Below are 23,757 nucleotides of genomic sequence, written 5' to 3' on the forward strand. Positions count from 1 at the left end.
CAATCCTTTGTGATCTGTCTGTGTTTGTTACAAAACTTCAGAATTAGTGCATTATTCAACATTAAAAGATATGTTATATTTTAACTTTGTACAAATGACAGAATTGACATTAATGGAATTATTCTATCAGTATTCATTTTATTTATTCACCAAACCATAACTCAGCGTTACTTTATTTTCCAAGACTTCCCCCGCCTCACGGCATCATTGTGATTGAGCAGAGAGGTGAGCTTCATAGCTCTCCTCAGCTTGCGTCTGTGCTGGAAGCCATGTAGTAAACAGGAGTTTCCAGCAGGGGGCAGGACGCTCAAAGACAGAAGTGTTGACTCATTGTTTGGGTCTGTTGTCCCTTTTAATGCTTCTAAAAGCGACCGTGATCGTACTCAAAATCAGCTTGTTAGTAGCTGCAAGTGTACCAGAGACAATACTGGAATGTATTGGTTATCGGCTATCTGTAACTTCCGGTACATTTTTGGGTGGTTTATCAGTTTATCTTTATCAAAGATAACTTTTAACTTATCTGGTTATCTGTTATCAAAGTTCATTTTTTGGTTATCTGTGCCCACCTCTGTGGTCAATGACCAACAGTAACTCATTTTTACAAAATGAAAATATATCGCACGTCTTTTAAATTAATGCACTAATTCTGAAGGTTTGAGTGTTTACAGACATGCCAAAAAGCATTATAGGAAATTCAAATGATCTCCTCTCATCACTTCCTCCTTGCCCTGTCAAAATGCATAAAACACTGCCATCTACTGGATGGGAGTGTGAACAGACCAATTGTAGTTTGTGTGTGGTATTCGCCCTAGTGTGTGGTATTCACCCTGAGACGCTCTAATCAGGCTGCAATTTAACTGCTACAAGAACAACAGCATTAACAATGCAACATAAAACTCTGTATATTGTGCATAAAATTCTTGTGAATATACGATCTGGGTTTACAGCGGTTATTGTGCTTGTTTTATGTAAACGTGAGAAGCTCAGGTTGTTTCACCGTTATTTACAGTTGGGAATCGCTGTGAGCTGCCATTGCTTCCTGTTCATGTCATTCTGGGGGAAAGTGAACTTTGCTCTTTAATGTCCTGCTTATTGTCCTTTACAACACTTTGTGCTGCCTGTTCCAGAGTAATTACATATATATGTATATATATATGTGTGTGTGTCTGAAATTCGACAGTTAAACGCAGCAGACACGGAATATTTGTTTTAGCAAGTTTTCAGGATCTCATGCAGCAGTGTCTTATAAATGTTATGAAAGGCATAAAAATTCCATTTTGGTCATATAACGTTCATTTGTAATTGTCATGTGGTTTCTCAATGTTATTTTGACTGACTGCAGCAACTCTCTGATGTACAAGGGATGATGGGCTATCTCAGGGTGAATTGTGGTACTTTAAAATGATATTTGCCGTGAAACTGAAATAAACAAAAAGCATGTCAATTTTTCACAAAACTTGCTGTTGAATTAAGAAAATTCTCCTCATATCAAGCTAAGACATTTCTTTTGAATGACTGATATACCCACAACATGAAATGGAAACATCATTCACTAATAGGGATGGATATTGATTTTATCGATAGATTCCCTTATCAATTCTGCTTATCGATCCGATTCCTTATTGATTCCCTTATCAATACCTCTTGTGAATTTTCTGTGTACTAAAAGTAGGCTTTACAGGTTTTCTATGTCAATGACATTTTTTTGAGTCTTAAAGTAAATAAATATGATATTGGCCACTTGCTCCTTGATCTCTGGTCTTAAACTCTACATGGGTATCCTTGATCTTTGGACATAAATGAAATAAACAAAATATGTAGTTTTTGTCAGCAGCATTTCCTTTCGACCATGAATGGCAAGAATGTCACTCCCTACCTCTGAGCTGAGCTCAGCTGGCTGTGCTGCATGTCAGCATCAATGTAATCATAAAGAACGTAGGAAGTCTCATTTTGGGAGGAAAAAAACGCTTTGGTTGAGTGTAGTTTATTGCTGTATTACAAGGTTTGGAAAGAGGTGTCATTTGATTTAAAACAGCAATTCCTCTTTTGAAGTTATTAATTCCGTCCGGACTCTAACTTGACTCGCAGAGAGCGCGCAGTGTTTTGCAAACGGATAGAGGACCATTCTCGTTCTTGTCTGCAACAAGACAAGAGTCCCAGTTAGTGACTTAATCCACACAAAAGTGACTCATGACTAACATTTTTAAATGCCTTTAGAGGGGTTAAGAAGCAGACTTGCCACTTCTGAAAAGGAGCGAAGCAGAGAACCAATGGAGCACTGCTTCTTTGGTTCAAGCTTCAAAGCGGAGCTGTTACATAAGCAGCTGATTACAAACCTGCTGCAGGGTCTGCAATCAGTGTAGAGAAATTATCACTTTCTGGCAAACACCCTGAAAAACATCTCTGAAGGACCGATAAGGGAACCATTAAGCAGAAGAGCTATTGATGTTGGTGGATCGAATAATTTATTAACGATTCTCAAAGAAGAACCGGTTCTCGATACCCAACCCTATTCACTAATATTTTCTATGCATAAAACCGTGTGACACCCCCTGTAAATTATGTAATTATTGTTTGACACCCCCTGTAAATTATGTAATTATGTTTGACACCCCCCTGTAAAGTTACTCTAACTTGTGTGTTGGTTTTTACAATGTGTGTGCTCGGTGATCACTTATATTGAGGACATTCTGAGCGTAAACTGCATCGAGATTCACAAATATGTTGGTCTATCAGACTCCCGTCCAGTAGATGGCAGTATTCTTATGCATTTTACCAACCTTTACCAACCTCAAACCCTTCAGAATTAGTGTATTACTTAAAGATAGTGAGATATTATATTCACGCTGTAAAAATGACAGAGTTGCCTTTAATATCGATAAACTGTCCCATAATTAGTTTATAAATAAAACCATGAGTGAAGTTTCATGTCTTCTGCCCACTGTCTGATTCGATGCATGTTGAAAGTAAATAACCTTTTTTTCCTTCTTTGCAGTAGCAGCTGGCAGCGATCTGCTCCCTTCGCTGGGGGAGGACTGAGCTTCTTACAGCTGTCTGATGATTGCAAAACACACGACAGAAACTAACAAGTAGAATTTTAGGTTTACTCACTATGCCAGCAAAAAAAATTTGGGACATGACCGCCCACAGATAGCTATTAAGCAATGGAACATATCAGCACAAATCAGAGTGCTGGTCTTAAAGAGAAGTAAATTCTACATAGGCCCCAAGGCCTGTTGGTGCTGTGCTTATCTCCAGATTCCCTAGAGTCAAGGGGGTGAAAGTCTACAACTCCTCCTAAATGGGACACAAGTCCAAAGCAGGTTATTTCCTCAGCTGAGGCCGGCAGCCATGACAGTTGGTTTGGACTGAGAACATGTAGTTTAGGCATCTTGTCCAAGGACACAGACAGGATAGCATTAACAGGATGCAAACTTAGGTCTACATATTAGCAGGCCAGCTCATTCTCCGCTCAGCGTCCTGATGTACAATCAAGCAGATCAGGTCATCTGACATGTTTGCCTGAAACGTGAGTGATTCCATAAATTTTTCCTCTACTTTATCTGGAAAACATGTCATTAATTGTTTGTGGTATGTGGGGAGGTGATGGTCTAGTGTTTAAAGCACTGGGCTTAAGACCAGAGGAACCTCGGTTCAAAGCAAAGCCTGAGCGGAAAATCACAAAGGACCCTTGGGCAAGGTCCTTAATCCCCTAGTTGCTCCCAGTGTGTAGTGGGCGCCTTGCATGGCAGCAGCCTCACATCAGGGTGAATGTAAGGCATTGATGTGTAAAGCACTTTGAGTGTCTGATGCAGATGGAAAAGCACTATATAAATGCAGCCCATTTATATGTTATGGAGCCAGAATGTCCAGGCATTGAACAAAAAACTATTTTCGCCATATCTATGACAAGTTAATCAGCTCTAAAGTAGTTGTACAGTCTCTTCCAATCTTTATGGTACAAGTAATCACTGTCTCATCTGCCCTACTATTTGGTTGTACAACTATACCAGGCCTTTCAGTTTTACCAGTGACTTGTATATATCTTGGGTAAATGCTACATATTTATGATTTTCTGGAAAACTGTTGTGACTTCACAAAAGACTTCACTCATTCTGAGAACCTTCAATTTAAAGGTGAAAAATCTACACATTGATCTCAAACATATTTGCTGTTAATGTGCTCCAATGCACAGTGGAACACCTTTTCAAAGTCCAAATATTTGAGTACCTGACTGTATACAGAAAAGTCATCTCACAGGATTACAAAATATATAGAGATTACAGAGAAAGATGTAGCAAAATATAGAGATCATTTGGAAGCACGAACCTCAAACCTCTCATCTTCACAGCGATGCAACTGCTCCTCATAAGGAGTTTTCTTAGAGCTGACAAAAGTTGAGTCCTCTGACCAAGAGGGGAATGACACCCAGGTATCATTCAGCACCTGAACAGCAAGCAAGGAAAGGATCAATGACAAAACATTCTATAGGACATTTCATAAGATGACAAAATGAATAAACACGAAGGAAGTACAGTGACTTTAAGGAAGCGTAAGACAATTAACCTCTTTGCACAGGGCTGTGCGTCCACTACATTTGGGCTGTTGGTAAGTCTTGGGTAATGCTCTGTAGCTGGACCCCAAGCGTTTGCAGGAGGCATAGTCCACCTCCCTGCCCCCTCCCCCTTCCATATAGCGATCTGAAAGGCCCGACACAGCATGAGAGAGCTCTTTGTCCCCCAGAAAGGATTTGAACTGCGTGTACAGTTCAGGAAATTTCCTGGAAGGAGACAGACAAATAGTAAATGACAGAGAGGAGTGAGTGAGAGAGAGTGAGTGTGTGTGTGTGAGTGAGAGAGAGGAATCAGGCAAACACTAATAGACTAAACTCTTATCACTTCTCCATCAATCTGTGAATGAATCCATGAGTTAATGTAATTGAATTTTATGATGTTATTAGCTCAGTTACCCTTTCTACACATGGGTAACAGAGATGAATTTTAGCCATGTCATTGTATAGTTCATGTCACTTTAGTTAAGGTGTCGTAAGTTGCATTGCATTGTGTGTATGTTGACATCAGTAATTTTCATAGAGCAATTTGTGACATTCATGATACTCTAGTGAATGATGACTAAAGGTGATAGCATATATCACTGCAATGCTCTGGCATGCCGTACACAGGTACATTTAATTTGGAAAAACTTGCGCTTTAACTGGCACACTGCACAGCGTCCCGTTCGGATTGTAATTAAAGTGCACCCTAGTTAGCCGCTACTACACAGCAAGTCAAGTGCGATGCTTGCTACTTCACCCGAGTACCACATGAACTGTGAAAATAAAGGCTTCAGCTATTCATAGCGCTTCACTTTTTCCATATTGTTATGTTACAGGCTTATTCCAACATGAAGCAAATTCATTTTTCCCTCAAAATTCTACTCACAATACCCAATAATGACATGAAAAGCTGGTTGATGCACCTCTGGCAACAATTACAGCATTAAGTCTTCTTGAATATGATGCCACAAGCTTGGCGCACCTATCTTTTGGCAGTTCTGCCCATTGGTCTTTGCAGCACCTCTCAAGCTTATTCTGGTTGGATGGGGAGCGTCACTGCACAGCCATTTTCAGATCTCTCCAGAGATGTTCAATCGGATTCAGGTCTGGGCTCTGGCTGGGCCACTCAAGGACATTCACAGAGTTGTCCTGAAGCCACTCCTTTGATATCTTGGCTATGTGCTTAGGGTCATTGTCCTGCTAAAAGATGAACTGTCGCCCCAGTCTGAGGTCAAGAGCGTTCTGGAGCAGGTTTTCATCCAGGATGTCTCTGTACATTGCTGAAGTTATCTTCAACATCTTTCTCTCAATCCTGAGTCATCTCCCAGTTCCTGCCACTGAAGAACATCCCCACAGCATGATGCTCCCACCTCCATGCTTCAATATAGGGATGGTGTCTGGTTTCCTCCAAACATGATGCGTGGCATTCACGCCAAGGAGTTCAATCTTTGCCTCATCTCACCAGAGAATTTTGTTTCTCATGGTCTGAAAGTCCTTCACGTGCCTTTTAGCAAACTCAAAGCAGGCTACCATGTGCCTTTAAGAAGTGACTTCTGTCTAGCCACTCTACCATACAGGCATGATTGGTGAATTGCTGCAGAGATGGTTGTCTTTCTGAGACAGTTCATTCTTTGTCTTATCAAACCAGAGAATTTTGTTTCTCATGGTCTGAGCGGCTGAAATGGGGTACTTCAGGAGGGTGGCTGGTGTCTCCCTTAGAGATAGGGTGAGTAGCTTGGTCATTCGCAAGGAGTTCGGAGAATAGCCGTTGGTCCTTAGCGTTGAAAGAAGCAGCTGAGGTGGTTCGGGGCATCTGGTAAGGATGCCTCCGGGCACCTCCCAAGGGAAGTGTTCCAGGAATGTCCAGCTAGGAAGAGACTGGGACAGACCCAGGACTAGGTGGAGAGATATCTCCACACTGGCCTGGGAATGCCTCTGTATCCCCAGTCAGAGGTGGGTAATGTTGCCTGGGAAAGGGAAGTTTGGGATCCTCTGTTGGAGCTATTGGCCCTCCAACCTGATCACGGATAAGTGGTTGAAGATAGATTTATGTATGTATATGGTCTGACAGTCCATCAGGTGTCTTTTAGCAAACTCCAGGCAGGATGCCATGTGCTTTTTAATAATAAGTGGCTTCCGTCTGGCCACTCTACCATACAGGCCTGACTGATGGATTGTTGCAGAGGTGGTTGTCCTGGCAGGTTCTCCTCTCTCCACACAGGAATGCTGGGACTCTGACAGAGTGCCCATCAGGTTCTTGGTCACCTCCCTGACTAAGGCCCTTCACCCCAATCACTCAGTTTAGACTCTAGGCAGGATCCAAACTTTTTCCATTAACAGATTATGGAGGCCACTGTGCTCAATGGGACCTCTAAAGCAGCAGAAATGTTTCTGTACCCTTCCTCAGATTTGTGCCTCAAGACAAGCCTGTCTTGAAGGTCTCCAGACAATTGTCTGTAACTTCATCTAACTTTTGGCTTCATGCTTGGTTTGTGCTCTGACATGCACTGTCAACTGTGGGACCTTATATGTACACAGGTGTGTGCCTTTCCAAATCGTGTCCAATCAAATGAATTTACCCCAGGTGGACTCCAAATAAGCTGCAGAAACATCAAGGATGATCAATGGAAATAGGATGCACCTGAGCTCATTTTTGAGCTTCATGGCAAATGCTGTGAATACTTATGTACATGTGATTTCTTAGGGTTTTTTTCTTTAATAAATTTGCAAAAATCTAAAAACTAGTTTCACAGTCATTATGGGGTATTGTGCAAAGAATTTTGAGGAAAAAATTAATTTCATCCATTTTGGAATAAAGTTATATGAAAAATGCACTGAATACTTTCTGGATGCACTCTGTGTGTAATATAATTTTGTTTATATATATATATATATATATATATATATATATATATATATATATATATATATATATATATATATATATATATATATATATAGAGTACACACATCTTATAATCTTGTCTTTATTCATTAATGAATACATTTTGTGGCTCAAGATTAATTTTATTTGGTGAGATATTACAGGACAGGTTTCAGAGTCCTGGGCTCCACCCACTTTGATAGCATTTCATGATTTTAGCCATCCTGATAGCTCCATGTTAATACTGAGCAGCGCTGATGTAAACAAAACAAACATTGGTTACATTATACAAATGTGCTGCAGATGTTCATTGTTAAATTGAAATTAATGTATGAAAGACATCATGGAGGGCAGCATGGTGGTGTAGTGATTTGCACTGCTGTCTCACAGAAAAGTCATGGGATTACTTCCTACCTAAACCTCTCTGTGCAGAGTTTGCACATTCTCCCCGTGTTGGTGTGGGTTGTCTTTGGGTGCTTCGGCTTCCTCCCACTTCCAAAGACATGCAAGTCTAAAACTAACCATAGGCATGCGTGCAGGTGTGAATGTGTGTCTATGTGTGGCCCTGGCGTCCTGTCTAAGGCATACCCCGCCTCTCACCCTATGACGGTTGGGATAGGCTCCACCCCTCAGTGACCCTTAATTGGAGTAAGCGGGTATAGAAAATGAATGAAAACATCATGGAATTCATCATTTGTGTGTGTCAGCTTTCATTTAATACAGTCTAGTTCTATATGAAATGCACAGACATATAAGACCATATATTTACATACAAGGGTGGTACAGTGGCTTCACTTTTGCCAGGACAGCAAGGAGGGCGTGGATTGCTTCTTGTCTGGTTCTGTGTGGAGTCTGCAAGTTCTCCCTGTATTCCCCTGGGTTCCCTCTTGGTGCTGCCACTTCCTCCCACTTCCAAAGACATGCAGGTTGGGTGGACACTTTAAACTGACCGTAGGTGTGCATGAGTGTATGTGGCTCTGCAGTAGACTGGCATCCTGCCCAGGGTGGACCCTGCCTCTCATCCTATGGCTGCTGGGATAAGTTCCAGCCCCCTGAGACCCTTGATTGGAGTAAGCTGGTATAGAAAATGACTAAATGAATGAAAGAATAAATGAATTTATATACAGTGGCAAAAAGCAGTGCACTGTATCTTGGATCACACCTGCAGAAATACACTACATAGCTAATATGTCATAGCTGGCATTTCCTCCTAATGCAATTAATACAGTATGCCTCATTTTAAATCTCCCTAATTAACCATTCATTTGACACAAAGTCTTACTAGCACCACCCAACCATCTTCCTTCAGCGTGACCAAAGACATTTGTACCTGACACCTCCAGCTACTTCAACATCTTCGTTGTGAACTTGTGTTTCTGTTGAACCTATGAGACTGAAATTTGTTCATTCCTGGGTGTTAATTTCAGTTTTCTTCATGAACAATGCAAAGTCTGTGTGGTACCAACATACTTTTGTTTCCATACAACAGCTCATACAGTTGCATGTGGCTCATCAGAAGAATTCGACTTGTGGAGATTAATTTTTCCTGGATGCCTCGTTCTAATTAATTTGACGTGCTGTTTAGTAACATAAAATGTGCAGCTGAAGAAAAGTGAGTGTGAATGTTGTTAACCATGGCACATGTAAACTTACACCCTCAAGTGTGATCAATATTTTCCTATTATTTTGTTAAGAATTCACCGAACATTACAGCATTTCGTAATTAGCATTCAAATTGTCTTTTCCCTTCCCACTACTAAGACAGAATTCTTCACGACATTTCAGATTTAGTGTTGATTGGTGCTTGTGTGAGCCACTGGCTCCATTCATTTGTTACTAATTTTAATCAAACACCTTTATCCAGTTTAAAAACCTTCAATCCACTCACCCCAGGAAAGGAGTGACCAGCTGCAGAAGCTCAACCCCCGAAACTACTTCCTGGTTAAACAAGGCGATACAGCGCAGGAAGTTCTCATACACTTCCTGACTTTTAAAGAGGCGGCGCACCTGAATAATGTGTGGGTTGACAAGAAAATAACAGCAAACAAATTAGTGTCTGTGAAGAACAAATTTACATGAACACAGAAATATTGGGAGAGAAAGTGGCAGAGAGTCAAATGAACAGTTTATGTACACCATCGGCACATCTGTGGAGGAACAGCTTACTCTTGTTGTCGGAGCTTGATAATCAGGAAGTTAATCCACTGATTGCCTGTTCACTCATTCACCAGTAACGAAATTTGCGTCAACTTCGGCACAGCCATTTTCTCTACCATTTTAAGTGATGTGTATTTTTGCACTTATAGTTGAGAATTATTTACATACTATTTTACTCTTACTCCATAAACGTAAAAGAGAATGATCAGGAAAAGAGGGAGTGAGACTGAGTATGCTATGGTGTATTAGCTACACAAGCTGCTTTGCCAGAAGAAACACTGAAGGAAAACAGAATCAAAAACAAAAGTTGCCTGGTGCTGTGCCACTTATGGTGAATCTTACATGGATAATGCATTAGCTGAGGAGACACTGCAGGGCCAATCTGTAATGAATGCACAGTGGACACAAAGGCATCCGGAACTAAACTTGTGCCAAATCAAAAGGTGGATCCATACCAGATACAATGTGGCACACCAAGACAAGAGCAGCCAAAATAATTAAAAGAACATTTAAAAAATAAAAATAATAAAAGGTGTACATAAGCTGTAAGAGTCAGATAAAACAAGTGATGCACTGAAAGGTTATGCCTCACCTTATCAAAAAAAGAGAATTCTCGTAACACTCCATGTTTGCCAACTGAAGCAAATGACTGATCTTTGGTACAGGAATACTTCATTTTTTTCTAAATTAAAAAGAAATTAATATTAAATTATTATTGAAGTTGAACGTAATAAAAAAACAACTGCAGTGTTGTTGCTTTTGACAAAATAAGCATACACTTTTGCAATAAAAGATATGTATATACACGACAGGTGACAATTAAGAAGGAAAACAGCATAGTGTTTTAGTAAGACGTGAGGCCACGCAGAACAGCTCCGATGGGCCTTAACATTGATTTGACAAGTCACTGGAACAATAAAACACCATTCATGTCCAAAACATTCATTTGATGATGGTGGAGTGCTGTAAAGTATGCCAGACCAACAATCTTCCATAGGTGTTCAATTGAGTTGAGATCTGGTGACTGAAGGCCAAAGCATATGATTTACATTAATTTCATCCTCAAACCATTCAGTGATGCCTTTGTACCCCATGAATGGGGGCATTCATTGTGTTTTCTTCCACTCATTTATTAATTTTTTTTCCACCTTTGTCAACAGTCTGTACATCGGCAGGGTCTGAAGCAATTTTGGATACAGAATAGTCTGTGTCATCGCATTACCTTGAGTAATGGGGGACATGTGCTGTAGTAACATGGGTCTGGGCCCTCTTTTTGCTCTGTTTGGCTATCATGTCTTCTTCCTCTGGCCTCTTCAGCTGGTCTTTTCCCCCAGTAAGTGAACTCCCTGTGAACTATAGGAACAGAAATGCACAGGATAGATCAGAATGGTGGTGATAACTTTCTATTAATTGATCTGCTCCATTTTGTCAATGAATCATCAACTACTCTTCATGAGGCATTCTACATACAACATGTATCACCACACCAGATGCGACAAAATTTGAAAGGTTGGAGGGTACCAATTAACTTATGTAGTGCAGCACTCAATACCCCCCCTTGAAAAACAGTTAATCACAAACCAATGACAATGTTAAATTATTGTTCAAAACACTCATTCACCCAATTTGCACCTGGCATTAAAAGCATTTTTGGTGATAGATTACACTCTGCTAGCACTCAACACATGAATGGATCCAATGCACCCAAAAGGCACTGGGGATTATTTGCCGATCAGTTTAAATCACCAGTGGAGGTGCCATGTATAGTGACCATACTGAACAGCAGTAGAAATGAAAATGCACTTCCAGTCCACTGACAACAGCTTTGTGTGTGGTACCAAATGGTCACTACAACACTTTAACCATGACCCTCATTTCTAACTCTGTGCTGAGCAGAGGTGCATGTCCCTTCTAGACAACACTGTTTGCTGAAGGCTGTGGTCACATCAAAAAAAAAAAAAATTGTTAAAGAAAGTTGACAACACATATATGGGTTTGAGAAGCTCCCCATCCCCTCCATCAGACCTGCGTTCCTGCCATCCGGATCATCATCTGGACCACAACCTGAAGCAAACGTATTCTCCTCCGCTGTGTATCAGCATTTTTGGTGTTTAAGACTGCTTCTTCCTCCACATGTAAAAGCAACAATCACAATAGCACAACTTCTATTTGGTTTATTTTGACCCACACAAACTATTGAAGGTGTGGAGCGAGCCAGACATCTGTGATTAATCGGATTTCAATGTGGCCAGTGGAGACATTAACACCAAGTGTAAAAATAATCGTGTTAAAATCAAATCTAATTGTAATCAGGATATCACACATTTTAATGCCAGGTGTAAATGGGCCTTTTTACTCATGTCTGTGTTCACATTCTGCAGGTACATTTCATGCTGCACCCAGAGGATGATTAAACAGAGCAAATGACTCTATTCAGCTTAATTACTGTGTGAACGCTTAAGTTCCAAAACATGTTTGTCAAGCCAGAGGGCATTACCTAGAACATAAAAGGTTGTATGACAGAAAGGAACAAAGTCCAAAATGCACCCCTCGTGTAGGTGGGGTCTGGGGGCATGCTCCCTTACACACACACACATACACACACACGCACACATATACACACATACACATATATATATTACACACCTCAAGCAAGTCGATATCAAGCAAGTCGTCTTGCTTGCCTCTACTGGTGGTTGGCTCTCACTGCGGTATTGTATCACTTCCTGTTCCGGAGCACAGCAGTGTTTTGCTGTATCTGTTAGCTGTTTAATCTGCGCAGTTAGACTGATCTAGTTACCTAGATAACGATTTGTTTCACAGTGTAATCTTCACATGCCTTAACTAAAGCACTCCCTCTGCTGAATCACCTCTAAATTATTTACACATTATTCACTTTGTGTGTTTTTAGGAATCAGCTAGCTTAGCGCAGCTACTAGCTCTTAGCCGGTGTAGCATGGCGGCTTCTCCTGTCTCTCCCGCACTTTTCTGCTCTGGGTGTGAAATGTTTAGTTATTCCTCGGCCTCCTTTAGCAGTAATGGTACTTGTAATAAGTGTAGCTTATTCGTAGCTTTGGAGGCCAGGCTGGGCGAATTGGAGACTCGGCTCCGCACCGTGGAAAATTCTACAGCTAGCTAGACCCCTGTAGTCGGTGCGGACCAAGGTAGCTTAGCCGCCGTTAGTTTCCCTCTGGCAGATCCCGAGCAGCCGGGAAAGCAGGCCGACTGGGTGACTGTGAGGAGGAAGCGTAGTCCTAAACAGAAGCCCCGTGTACACCGCCAACCCGTTCACATTTCTAGTCGTTTTTCCCCACTCGGCGACACACCCACCGAGGATCAAACTCTGGTTATTGGCGACTGTTTTGAGAAATGTGAAGTTAGCGACACCAGCAACCATAGTCAATTGTCTTCCGGGGGCCAGAGCAGGCGACATTGAAGGAAATTTGAAACTGCTGGCTAAGGCTAAGCGTAAATTTGGTAAGACTGTAATTCACGTCGGCAGTAATGACACCCGGTTACGCGAATCGGAGGTCACTAAAATTAACACTGAATCGGTGTGTAACTTTGCAAAAACAATGTCGGACTCTGTAGTTTTCTCTGGGCCCCTCCCCAATCGGACCGGGAGTGACATGTTTAGCCGCATGTTCTCCTTGAATTGCTGGCTGTCTGAGTGGTGTCCAAAAAATGAGTTGGGCTTCATAGATAATTGGCAAAGCTTCTGGGGAAAACCTGGTCTTGTTAGGAGAGACGGCATCCATCCCACTTTGGATGGAGCAGCTCTCATTTCTAGAAATCTGGCCAATTTTCTTAAATCCTCCAAACTGTGACTATCCAGGGTTGGGACCAGGAAGCAGAGTTGTAGTCTTACACACTTCTCTGCAGCTTCTCTCCCCTGCCATCCCCTCATTACCCCATCCCCGTAGAGACGGTTCCTGCTCCCAGACCACCAATAACCAGCAAAAATCTATTTAAGCATAAAAATTCAAAAAGAAAAAATAGCACCTTCAACTGCACCACAGACTAAAACAGTTAAATGTGGTCTATTAAACATTAGGTCTCTCTCTTCTAAGTCCCTGTTAGTAAATGATATAATAATTGATCAACATATTGATTTATTCTGCCTTACAGAAACCTGGTTACAGCAGGATGAATATGTTAGTTTAAATGAGTCAACACCCCCGAGTCACACTAACTGCCAGAACGCTCGTAGCACGGGCCGAGGCGGAGGATTAGCAGCAATCTTCCATTCCAGCTTATTAATTAATCAAAAACCCAGACAGAGCTTTAATTCATTTGAAAGCTTGACTCTTAGTCTTGTCCTCCAAATTGGAAGTCCCAAAAACCAGTTTTATTTGTTATTATCTATCGTCCACCTGGTCGTTACTGTGAGTTTCTCTGTGAATTTTCAGACCTTTTGTCTGATTTAGTGCTTAGCTCAGATAAGATAATTATAGTGGGCGATTTTAATATCCACACAGATGCTGAGAATGACACCCTCAACACTGCATTTAATCTATTATTAGACTCAACTGGCTTTGCTCAAAATGTAAATGAGTCCACCCACCACTTTAATCATATCTTAGATCTTGTTCTGACTTATGGTATGGAAATTGACGACTTAACAGAACTCCCTGAAAACTCCCTTCTGTCTGATCAGTTCTTAATAACATTTACATTTACTGTGATGGACCACCCAGCAGTGGGGAATAAGTTTCATTACACTACGAGTCTATCAGAGAGCGCTGTAACTAGGTTTAAGGATATGATTCCTTCTTTATGTTCTCTAATGCCATATACCAACACAGTGCAGAGTAGCTACCTAAGCTCTGTAAGTGAGATAGAGTATCTCGTCAATAGTTTTACATCCTCACTGAAGACAACTTTGGATGCTGTAGCTCCTCTGAAAAAGAGAGCTTTAAATCAGAAGTGCCTGACTCCGTGGTATAACTCACAAACTCGCAGCTTAAAGCAGATAACCCGTAAGTTGGAGAGGAAATGGCAATTCACTAATTTAGAAGATCTTCACTTAGCCTGGAAAAAGAGCCTGTTGCTCTATAAAAAAGCGCTCCATAAAGCTAGGACATCTTACTACTCATCACTAATTGAAGAAAATAAGAACCCCCCCAGGTTTCTTTTCAGCACTGTAGCCAGGCTGACAAAGAGTCAGAGCTCTATTGAGCCGAGTATTCCTTTAACATTAACTAGTAATGACTTCATGACTTTCTTTGCTAATAAAATTTTAACTATTAGAGAAAAAATTACTCATAACCATCCCAAGACGTATCGTTATCTTTGGCTGCTTTCAGTGATGCCGGTATTTGGTTAGACTCTTTCTCTCAGATTGTTCTGTCTGAGTTATTTTCATTAGTTACTTCATCCAAACCATCAACATGTCTATTAGACCCCATTCCTACCAGGCTGCTCAAGGAAGCCCTACCATTATTTAATGCTTCGATCTTAAATATGATCAATCTATCTTTATTAGTTGGCTATGTACCACAGGGTTTTAAGGTGGCAGTAATTAAACAATTACTTAAAAAGCCATCACTTGACCCAGCTATCTTAGATAATTATAGGCCAATCTCCAACCTTCCTTTTCTCTCAAAAATTCTTGAAAGGGTATTTGTAAAACAGCTAACTGATCATCTGCAGAGGAATGGTCTATTTGAAGAGTTTCAGTCAGGTTTTAGAATTCATCATAGTACAGAAACAGCATTAGTGAAGGTTACAAATGATCTTCTTATGGCCTCAGGACAGTGGACTCATCTCTGTGCTTGTTCTGTTAGACCTCAGTGCTGCTTTTGATACTGTTGACCAAAAAATTTTATTACAGAGATTAGAGCATGCCATAGGTATTAAAGGCACTGCGCTGCGGTGGTTTGAATCATATTTATCTAATAGATTACAATTTGTTCATGTAAATGGTGAATCTTCTTCACAGACTAAGGTTAATTATGGAGTTCCACAAGGTTCTGTGCTAGGACCAATTTTATTCACTTTATACATGCTTCCCTTAGGCAGTATTATTAGACGGCATTGCTTACATTTTCATTGTTACACAGATGATAGCCAGCTTTATCTATCCATGAAGCCAGAGGACACACACCAATTAGCTAAACTGCAGGATCGTCTTACAGACATAAAGACATGGATGACCTCTAATTTCCTGCTTTTAAACTCATAAAACTGAAGTTATTGTACTTGGCCCCACAAATCTTAGAAACATGGTGTCTAACCAGATCCTTACTCTGGATGGCATTACCCTGACCTCTAGTAATACTGTGAGAAATCTTGGAGTCATTTTTGATCAGGATATGTCATTCAAAGCGCATATTAAACAAATATGTAGAACTGCTTTTTTGCATTTACGCAAGTATCTCTAAAATAGAAAGGTCTTGTCTCAGAGTGATGCTGAAAAACTAATTCATGCATTTATTTCCTCTAGGCTGGACTATTGTAATTCATTATTATCAGGTTGTCCTAAAGTTCCCTGAAAAGCCTTCAGTTAATTCAAAATGCTGCAGCTAGAGTACTAACGGGGACTAGAAGGAGAGAGCATATCTCACCCATATTGGCCTCTCTTCATTGGCTTCCTGTTAATTCTAGAATAGAATTTAAAATTCTTCTTCTTACTTATAAGGTTTGAATAATCAGGTCCCATCTTATCTTAGGGACCTCGTAGTACCATATCACCCCAATAGAGCGCTTCGCTCTCAGACTGCAGGCTTACTTGTAGTTCCTAGGGTTTGTAAGAGTAGAATGGGAGGCAGAGCCTTCAGCTTTCAGGCTCCTCTCCTGTGGAACCAGCTCCCAATTCGGATCAGGGAGACAGACACCCTCTCTTCTTTTAAGATTAGGCTTAAAACTTTCCTTTTTGCTAAAGCTTATAGTTAGGGCTGGATCAGGTGACCCTGAACCATCCCTTAGTTATGCTGCTATAGACTTAGACTGCTGGGGGGTTCCCATGATGCACTGAGTGTTTCTTTCTCTTTTTGCTCTGTATGCACCACTCTGCATTTAATCATTAGTGATTGATCTCTGCTCCCCTCCACAGCATGTCTTTTTCCTGGTTCTCTCCCTCAGCCCCAACCAATCCCAGCAGAAGACTGCCCCTCCCCGAGCCTGGTTCTGCTGGAGGTTTCTTCCTGTTAAAAGGGAGTTTTTCCTTCCCACTGTCGCCAAGTGCTTGCTCAAAGGGGTCGTTTTGACCGTTGGGGTTTTTACGTAATTATTGTATGGCCTTGCCTTACAATATAAAGCGCCTTGGGGCAACTGTTTGTTGTGATTTGGCGCTATATAAATAAAATTGATTGATTGATTGACACACAGAGTGCATCCAGAAAGTATTCACACACGGCTGGGTAGGATTATTTTGAAAGAATAAATGTGGATTACATGTATGTATGTACATACATTTGGATTACTTGTAATCTCATCAAATCCACTCATTGCAGCTAGGCCTGTCATGACAGCAAATTCTGCTGGATGATATACAGTGGAACCTCGACATACGAGTGACAACATACGACTTTTGAAATACGAGCCATCTCTCCATATTTTTGTTTGGAATACGAGCGGAAATCTGAGTTACAAGTCGCGCTTCGGGATGCCACCAGAGCGAAAAGGAAAGAGGAGAAAAGGAGGAGAAGCTTCTAGTGCGGACGTTAACGCAGCAGAATACGTCACATGTTTTGCTCCAATTGTTGGGAAGGAAGGCTATGTCCCGCAACAAGTGTTTAACTGTGACAAAACTGGATTATTCTGGAAAAAAAATGTCACAGAAGACATATATACACCAGAGAAGAAGCTGCTTCACTGAAAAGAAACACCCATAAAAGGCGTTCATTGGTCGTGCTTCAGCACTTTTTCATGACACTTTATCACATTTCTGCAACATTTTGAAAGGCAGGCAAAAGCAAACCTCCTTGGATAGGTTTTTTTTTTTATCCAAAAGACCTGCAAGTTTACAATTAAAGTTACATCTGTATGATCCTTTTAAGGATTTACAGTTTAAGTTTAGTTTATGTTTACAGTGTGCGCAAACCTTCCTCCCTCCCTTCTCTGCCTCCACCTCTGTCAGCCACATTTATCTGTTTCTAACTTTTTTCTTTTATTTTATATATTTTATTATGCACAGGCAAGTATACATGTCAATCATTAATAAAAATGATTTTTTTCATAATTTAGAGTGGTCTGAGAATGTTTTACAAGGCTGGAATGGATTAAAATTATTTTAATTATTTTCAATGGGGAAAATTTGTTTGAAATACGAGCAGATTGGCTTACGGGCTTGGTCACGAAATGAATTAAAGTATCTTGAGATTCCACTGTACTGCCTCAGAAAATATAACAAACAATAATATCAACATTGTTTGAAGGCCATGTCATGCAATGATAAGATAATACAGCACAAAAATGAAAGTATATTCTTTCAAAGAGCAAGGAATATTTAATTCTAAAGAATATTCAAGACTGGAATTGAAAATAAATAATCTGTGATTCATATTTCAAAAGGCTTGCATGGGTTGATGGCCCCTCAGTGCGTGAACTAAAGGCCATTTTTTCCTTCTCAGACATCAATGGACCTGTGCAAAGTGAAATAAAAAACTAAATAAGGAATGCGATATTTGTAATGTTTTTTTTTGTGTTGTAAGAGCCACAACTTGAGCCAATTTAAATAAAAGTTACAGTAAATATGATGCAAATTCCACATTTCATTATAAAGTGCTACCGTTCATGTCATTTGATGTTTTGCACAGGTCACAAATGTTTAAAATGTTAAAAACATATTAATATTGGATGGATATCACGCGGTCCCGTGCTGCCAACAGGAACTTCAGCATGGTGGGACAAAGTGTACACAGCCGCGATATAGAGGCCAGCACAATGATTGTGCTCATTGGCATATATTGAACGATAAGTCCATATACAGTGCATACAGACAGTATTTAAAGTGCTTCACTTTTTCCACATTTTATGTTTAATTCCAAAATGGAGTAAATTAATTTTTTCCTCTACTCACAACACCCCATAATGACAACATGAAAAAAGTCTTAGAAATTTTTTTTGCAAATTTATTAAAAATAAAAAAACTAAGGAATCACATGTACATAAATATTCACAGCCTTTGCTCAGCACTATGTTGATGCACTTTTGGTAGCAATTACAGCCTCAGGTCTTCTTGAATTTGATGCCGCAAGCTTGATGCATCTATTTTTGGGCAGTTTCGCACATTCCTCTTTGCAGCACCTCTGAAACTCCATCAGGCTGGCTGGGGAGGGTCAGTGCACAGCCATTTTCAGATCTCTGGGCTCTGGAATTTTGTTTCTCATGGTCTCAGAGTCCTTCAGGTGCCTTCTGGCAAAATCTGGGCAGGCTGCTATGTGCCTTTTACTAAGGAGTGGCTTCTGTCTGGCCAGTCTACCATACAGGCCTGTTTGGTGAATTGCTGCAGAGATGGTTGTCCTTCTGGAAGGTTCTCTCTACACAGAGGAATGTTGGAGTTGACCTTCGGATTCTTGGTCACCTCCCTGACTAAGGCCCTTTTCTCCCGATCGCTCAGTTTAGATGGGCGGCCAGCTGTAGGAAGAGTTCTGGTGGATCCAAACTTCTTCGATTTATGGATGATGGAGGCCACTGTGCTCATTGGGACCTTCACAGCAGCAGAAATGTTTCTGTACCCCTCCACAAATTTGTGCCTTGAGACAATCCTATCTCAGAGGTCTAACAACAATTCTTTAGACTTCATGCTTGGTTTGTGCTCTTATATGCACCGTCAACTGTGGGACCTTATATGTAGACAGGTGTGTGCCTTTCCAAATCATGTCCAATCAACTGAATTACCCCAGATGGACTCCAATTAAGCTGTAGAAACATCTCAAGGATGATCAGTGGAAACAGGATGCACTTGAGTTCAATTCTGAGCTTCATGGTAAAGGCTGTGAATACTTCAATCAATTTTTTTTTTCTTCCACCATTCGGAAGATTCAGACGGCTTTCGGTGGCTTTTCAGTCGTGTGACTATCCGAGAAATTGTGGAAGAGCTGGGCATGTCACAACATGTCCTGTGAGACTTCAACACGAAGGTGCTTTTGCTCCGTCAGCTTTGTGGCAAAACCATCAGCATGAATTTCGCTGCAACTCTTTTCATGGCAAAATCTTCTGTCACAGTGGAATGCGCCAAAAAAGTGCTGATGTCCACCTCTTCCACAATTTCTTGGATAGTCACACGACGGTCCCGCATCACCACAGAGTTCACTTTGGAAATGATCTGGTCATTTCAGCATGTTGATGGCCACCCGGAGGGCGGCTTGCTCTCCACCATTATGCGGACGTCTTTAAACCGGTTGTACCGCTCCTTAATCTGTGTGATGCCCATAGCATTGTCACCGAAAGCCATCTGAATAATCCGAATGGTTTCCACCTGGCTGTCACCCAGTTTCTGGCAAAATTTGATGCAGTCACGCTGCGCCAGTTCTGACATTTTCCTTGCAAAGAAAAAACGACGAGAGACTACACCCATCCTCACACAAAGGCTGCTTACAAGCAAATGACAATCGACAGGCGTGAAAAAATTCACGCATGCGCACGAAGGTTCAAGGTTGGCTCATGCAAGCACACATGATTCAAATACATCAGGTTTTTGAAAAAAATAAAAAGGTCGGATACTTTTCTAACAGACCTCGTATCTCCACACTGGCCTGGGAACGCCTCGGGATCCCCCAGTTGGAGGTGGTCAATGTAGCACGGAAAGGGAAGTCTAGGGTCCCCTGCTGGAGCTGTTGCCCCCGTGACCCGAACCCGGAAAAGAGGTTGAAGATGAGTGATGAAATTTGCAAAAATCTTAAGGAAAAAAATAAAATAAAAATCACATTACCATTATGGGGTATTGTGTGTAGAATTTTAAGGGAAAAAAAAAAGAATTTCAACCATTTTGGAATAAGACTAAAATAAAAATGTAGAAAAAGTGTATGATGTTTGAATTAAAAATACATTAATTCCATAATCTGTAGTAGTTGGCAGGTCCACTACATTGTTCAATAAGCATTTCTGAAGAATGTCATGTCAAGACAATCTTGCCAGAAGAACAGACATTACTATATACCACGTTTACAATTAAATAATTATGTTGGTATGGTATAAAAAAATATTTTGGCTGGAAACATCTGAGCAAGTGACCCATATGTCAAAAACATACTGAAACTGTTGGTAAGGGTAGACCTTACTTGTGTGAAGTGCAATTGAAAATACAATTGAAAATAAATTGAAACTGAAACTACAATCTTCATTAAAGGTTGTCTCATATTGTTTGACATGCTGTACAATAACTCAACAGTCACGTATTTGTGATTGTAAGACTATCCAGGCACATGCATTCACAATAAGTGGTCGCTGAAGGACTTCACTGCTACATAAACGTCTCATTGACTGCATTTCCAGAATACGTCAAACTCGCCAATTATCGGCAGGTGACATCACTCACAGCAAAGACACTAACAGTACAATGACAGACAGAGTGAAACAAATACTGCATCATCAGATCATGAAACTACTGACCATTCATTCAAAACTGATTTGCACAGCTTTCATTGAATTTCAGTGGATCTGCTGAGCAGACACTTGGAAAAAGTCGGGAATATAGTCCTCGTTATTTTCTGGAGCTATAGACTTTCTACCAGCTCACGAATGTGAACGGGCATTGCTCCGCTCACAGGACATGACAGAGACTTCGCCCTCAACCCTCAATTTTTTTGAGAGAGAGAGAGAGAGAGAGAGAGAGAGACTGACGGATTTTGGATTCAGATGTGTGTGGAGTCTGCTCTCTGTACCGCAAGAGGACGCTGTTTTAAGGCCACTGTAAGTGGCCATGAATGAGCAGCTGAAACTCTACACGACAGTGTTTTATCCTGGCTGTGTGGACATGAAGCTTTATTTCATATGCTCAGACTTTTCACTGTTACTGCATCGATGACAGACACGAGTATGCACCCAGCTGTCTCTCTTGTGAAGACTGTTAACATGCTGCGTTCGTGACTGATTAATGTGCACGTGCAGCCTGTCTTCTCGCAGTGAAGAGCAGCTGCTGCTGTTTCAGCAACCGCATCAAAATTCACAGTTATCACTTTAAAAACGAGTGAGGACACAAAATCACACTTATGTCAACTTTGCAATAAATTCATGACTCTGTTCTTACATTAGTAGCAGTTTGTCAACATTCCATTCAACAGTGAACGCTGGGACATTTGCTCAGTGATATATGCACTGTCAAACATTTGGAAAAATGATTACTTTGTTTTCGGCAGTCTCCATAGCTGTTTGTTTTGATTGGTGTATGCTTAGAGACTATTCACAGAAGTGCACGCATCAATACAGGCATATCATCACATGGCTGGAAACCTGGCCAAAGCCTGACTGGTTATGAATTCTGTGAAATATGTCCTTTAAAATACAAAGAACGCTTGGTACAACTACATTTTTGTCATCTCTGTTCATTCACTTCCTGACTCACCAGTGACCTCTTAGCATCAGGCAAAAATTGGCCAAATTCAGCCAGCAGGTCTTCTTGTCCCTTAAAAAGGCTGGCAACCTTAGAAAACACCTCATCTTCTGTCATCCCTCCACCGCCTCGGTTACCTCGACTCTCTTTCACCTCCAGCTGCTCCTTCTGAGGGACAGAAGAAAAAGGGTTTTCAGTGGTGCTGCAGAAGATTATAGAAAGAGCAAAGGCTGCATTTTCGGACTCGGCTACACGACTAATAGTCTTTGTGCAAATTACAAAAATACTGCCACACTTATTCTTCAAAATAAACACTGAAGACTTCAAAGTCTGTCAACAAACAGCAGTACGCTAATATTGCTAGCACCCTAAAATATGATAATTTAAAACAGTACAGAGGATAAATTTAAAGATTAAAAACAGAACTTAAAAAAAGCCCATTTCCTTATCAACGTATAGACAGAAATCTGTTTATATTGGCTAAATTACAACAAACAAATTCACTGACATTGTATTTTTTATATTAAATTATATTTATGGTAAAGCTTTTCAATCCTGAAGGACTCATGTTGTACATGTTTTTCATTTCTTCCTTCGCTACACACACAACTGTCTGTCAGGTGTGCTCAACCGGTCAAGTGCTGGTAGTAGCAGCTCTTACCTGCCTGAACACACCTCACCCAAATAATCATTTGTGGGTAGATGATGAGGCAGAAACATGTACAGCAAGAGTCTCAAGGATCAGTTTTGAGAATCCCAGCTCCACAGTACCTGATATGTATGAAGTATCTCTAAGAAGGCTCTGTATATCTCAGGGTGGTCCAAGAATCGATTTTTGATCTTGTTAACATAGCTGATGGCACTGTCAAACTCTACAGGGCTGGTCTCTGAGGTTGGTGGGGATATAGATGAGGTGGTAGCCTGATTTTGGCTTTCCCTGCTAGTCAGGGGAAGAGAAAGTCTGTTGGGAGGTTCTGGAGGTCCTGCTGTGGTCGAAGAAGATAAGGGCTCCGAGGATGCCTTGACCTCACTGGTCTGAGAAGATCCTGTGTCTATGTGGGCAACAGAAGAGGTACTTGAGGTCGAAGTCACTGCAGCGGTGACAACCCCCTTCCCCTGGTGGCCTGGAGATACCTGGATAGAACACAAATGGATGACCGCCACTTAGCTTACGATTGTAGTAAACTGTCCCTTAGTGTTTTTGTGAAAAAATGTGCCATTGGAACAACAAGAAAATAATCTGACATTTGAAACCATGAACCACTTTGTCTGTTGCCCATACTTAGTAATCATATTCCTAAATCCAATAGTCAAAAGTGAAAATCTCATACAGAAACACCAATGTCATTAACACTTTATTAACTAGAATTCTTTCACTTTTTTCACACATCTTAATTTCATTGTTTCGTGTGGGAATGAAGGTGACAAACCACAAGGTTAACCAATTTAGGGGCTCAGTGTCCAGGGTTTTCACCAGCATTATAACTAATAAAAAAATTACACTGCAGTTGGGCTGTTACGTTGTTTTTGAGGGTGTAACGGGAAAATAATCATTTCTCTACGTTGACTGTAGACCTGCTGGTTCTGATTTAGCAGCCACAATTTATTCATAAACCTTTTATCAACGCTATTTCAAGGTGTCAGTCGCAACTTACCTTTTCTGCT

General features: G+C 40.8%; 1 protein-coding gene across 1 annotated transcript in view; it reads right to left on the minus strand.

Annotated features, from left to right (window-relative positions):
* Positions 1–23,757, minus strand: part of sin3b (SIN3 transcription regulator family member B) — a 70,333-nt gene that overhangs the window by 38,329 nt on the left and 8,247 nt on the right. The window contains 8 exon segments of the mRNA XM_034179676.1: positions 4,330–4,446; positions 4,567–4,780; positions 9,328–9,446; positions 10,189–10,278; positions 10,814–10,861; positions 10,863–10,949; positions 22,105–22,260; positions 22,864–23,226. Of these exon segments, the coding sequence (XP_034035567.1) occupies positions 4,330–4,446; positions 4,567–4,780; positions 9,328–9,446; positions 10,189–10,278; positions 10,814–10,861; positions 10,863–10,949; positions 22,105–22,260; positions 22,864–23,226 (1,194 nt within the window).

This window comes from Thalassophryne amazonica, chromosome 10 (genome assembly GCF_902500255.1).
Source record: "Thalassophryne amazonica chromosome 10, fThaAma1.1, whole genome shotgun sequence".
Lineage (NCBI taxonomy): Eukaryota > Metazoa > Chordata > Actinopteri > Batrachoidiformes > Batrachoididae > Thalassophryne > Thalassophryne amazonica.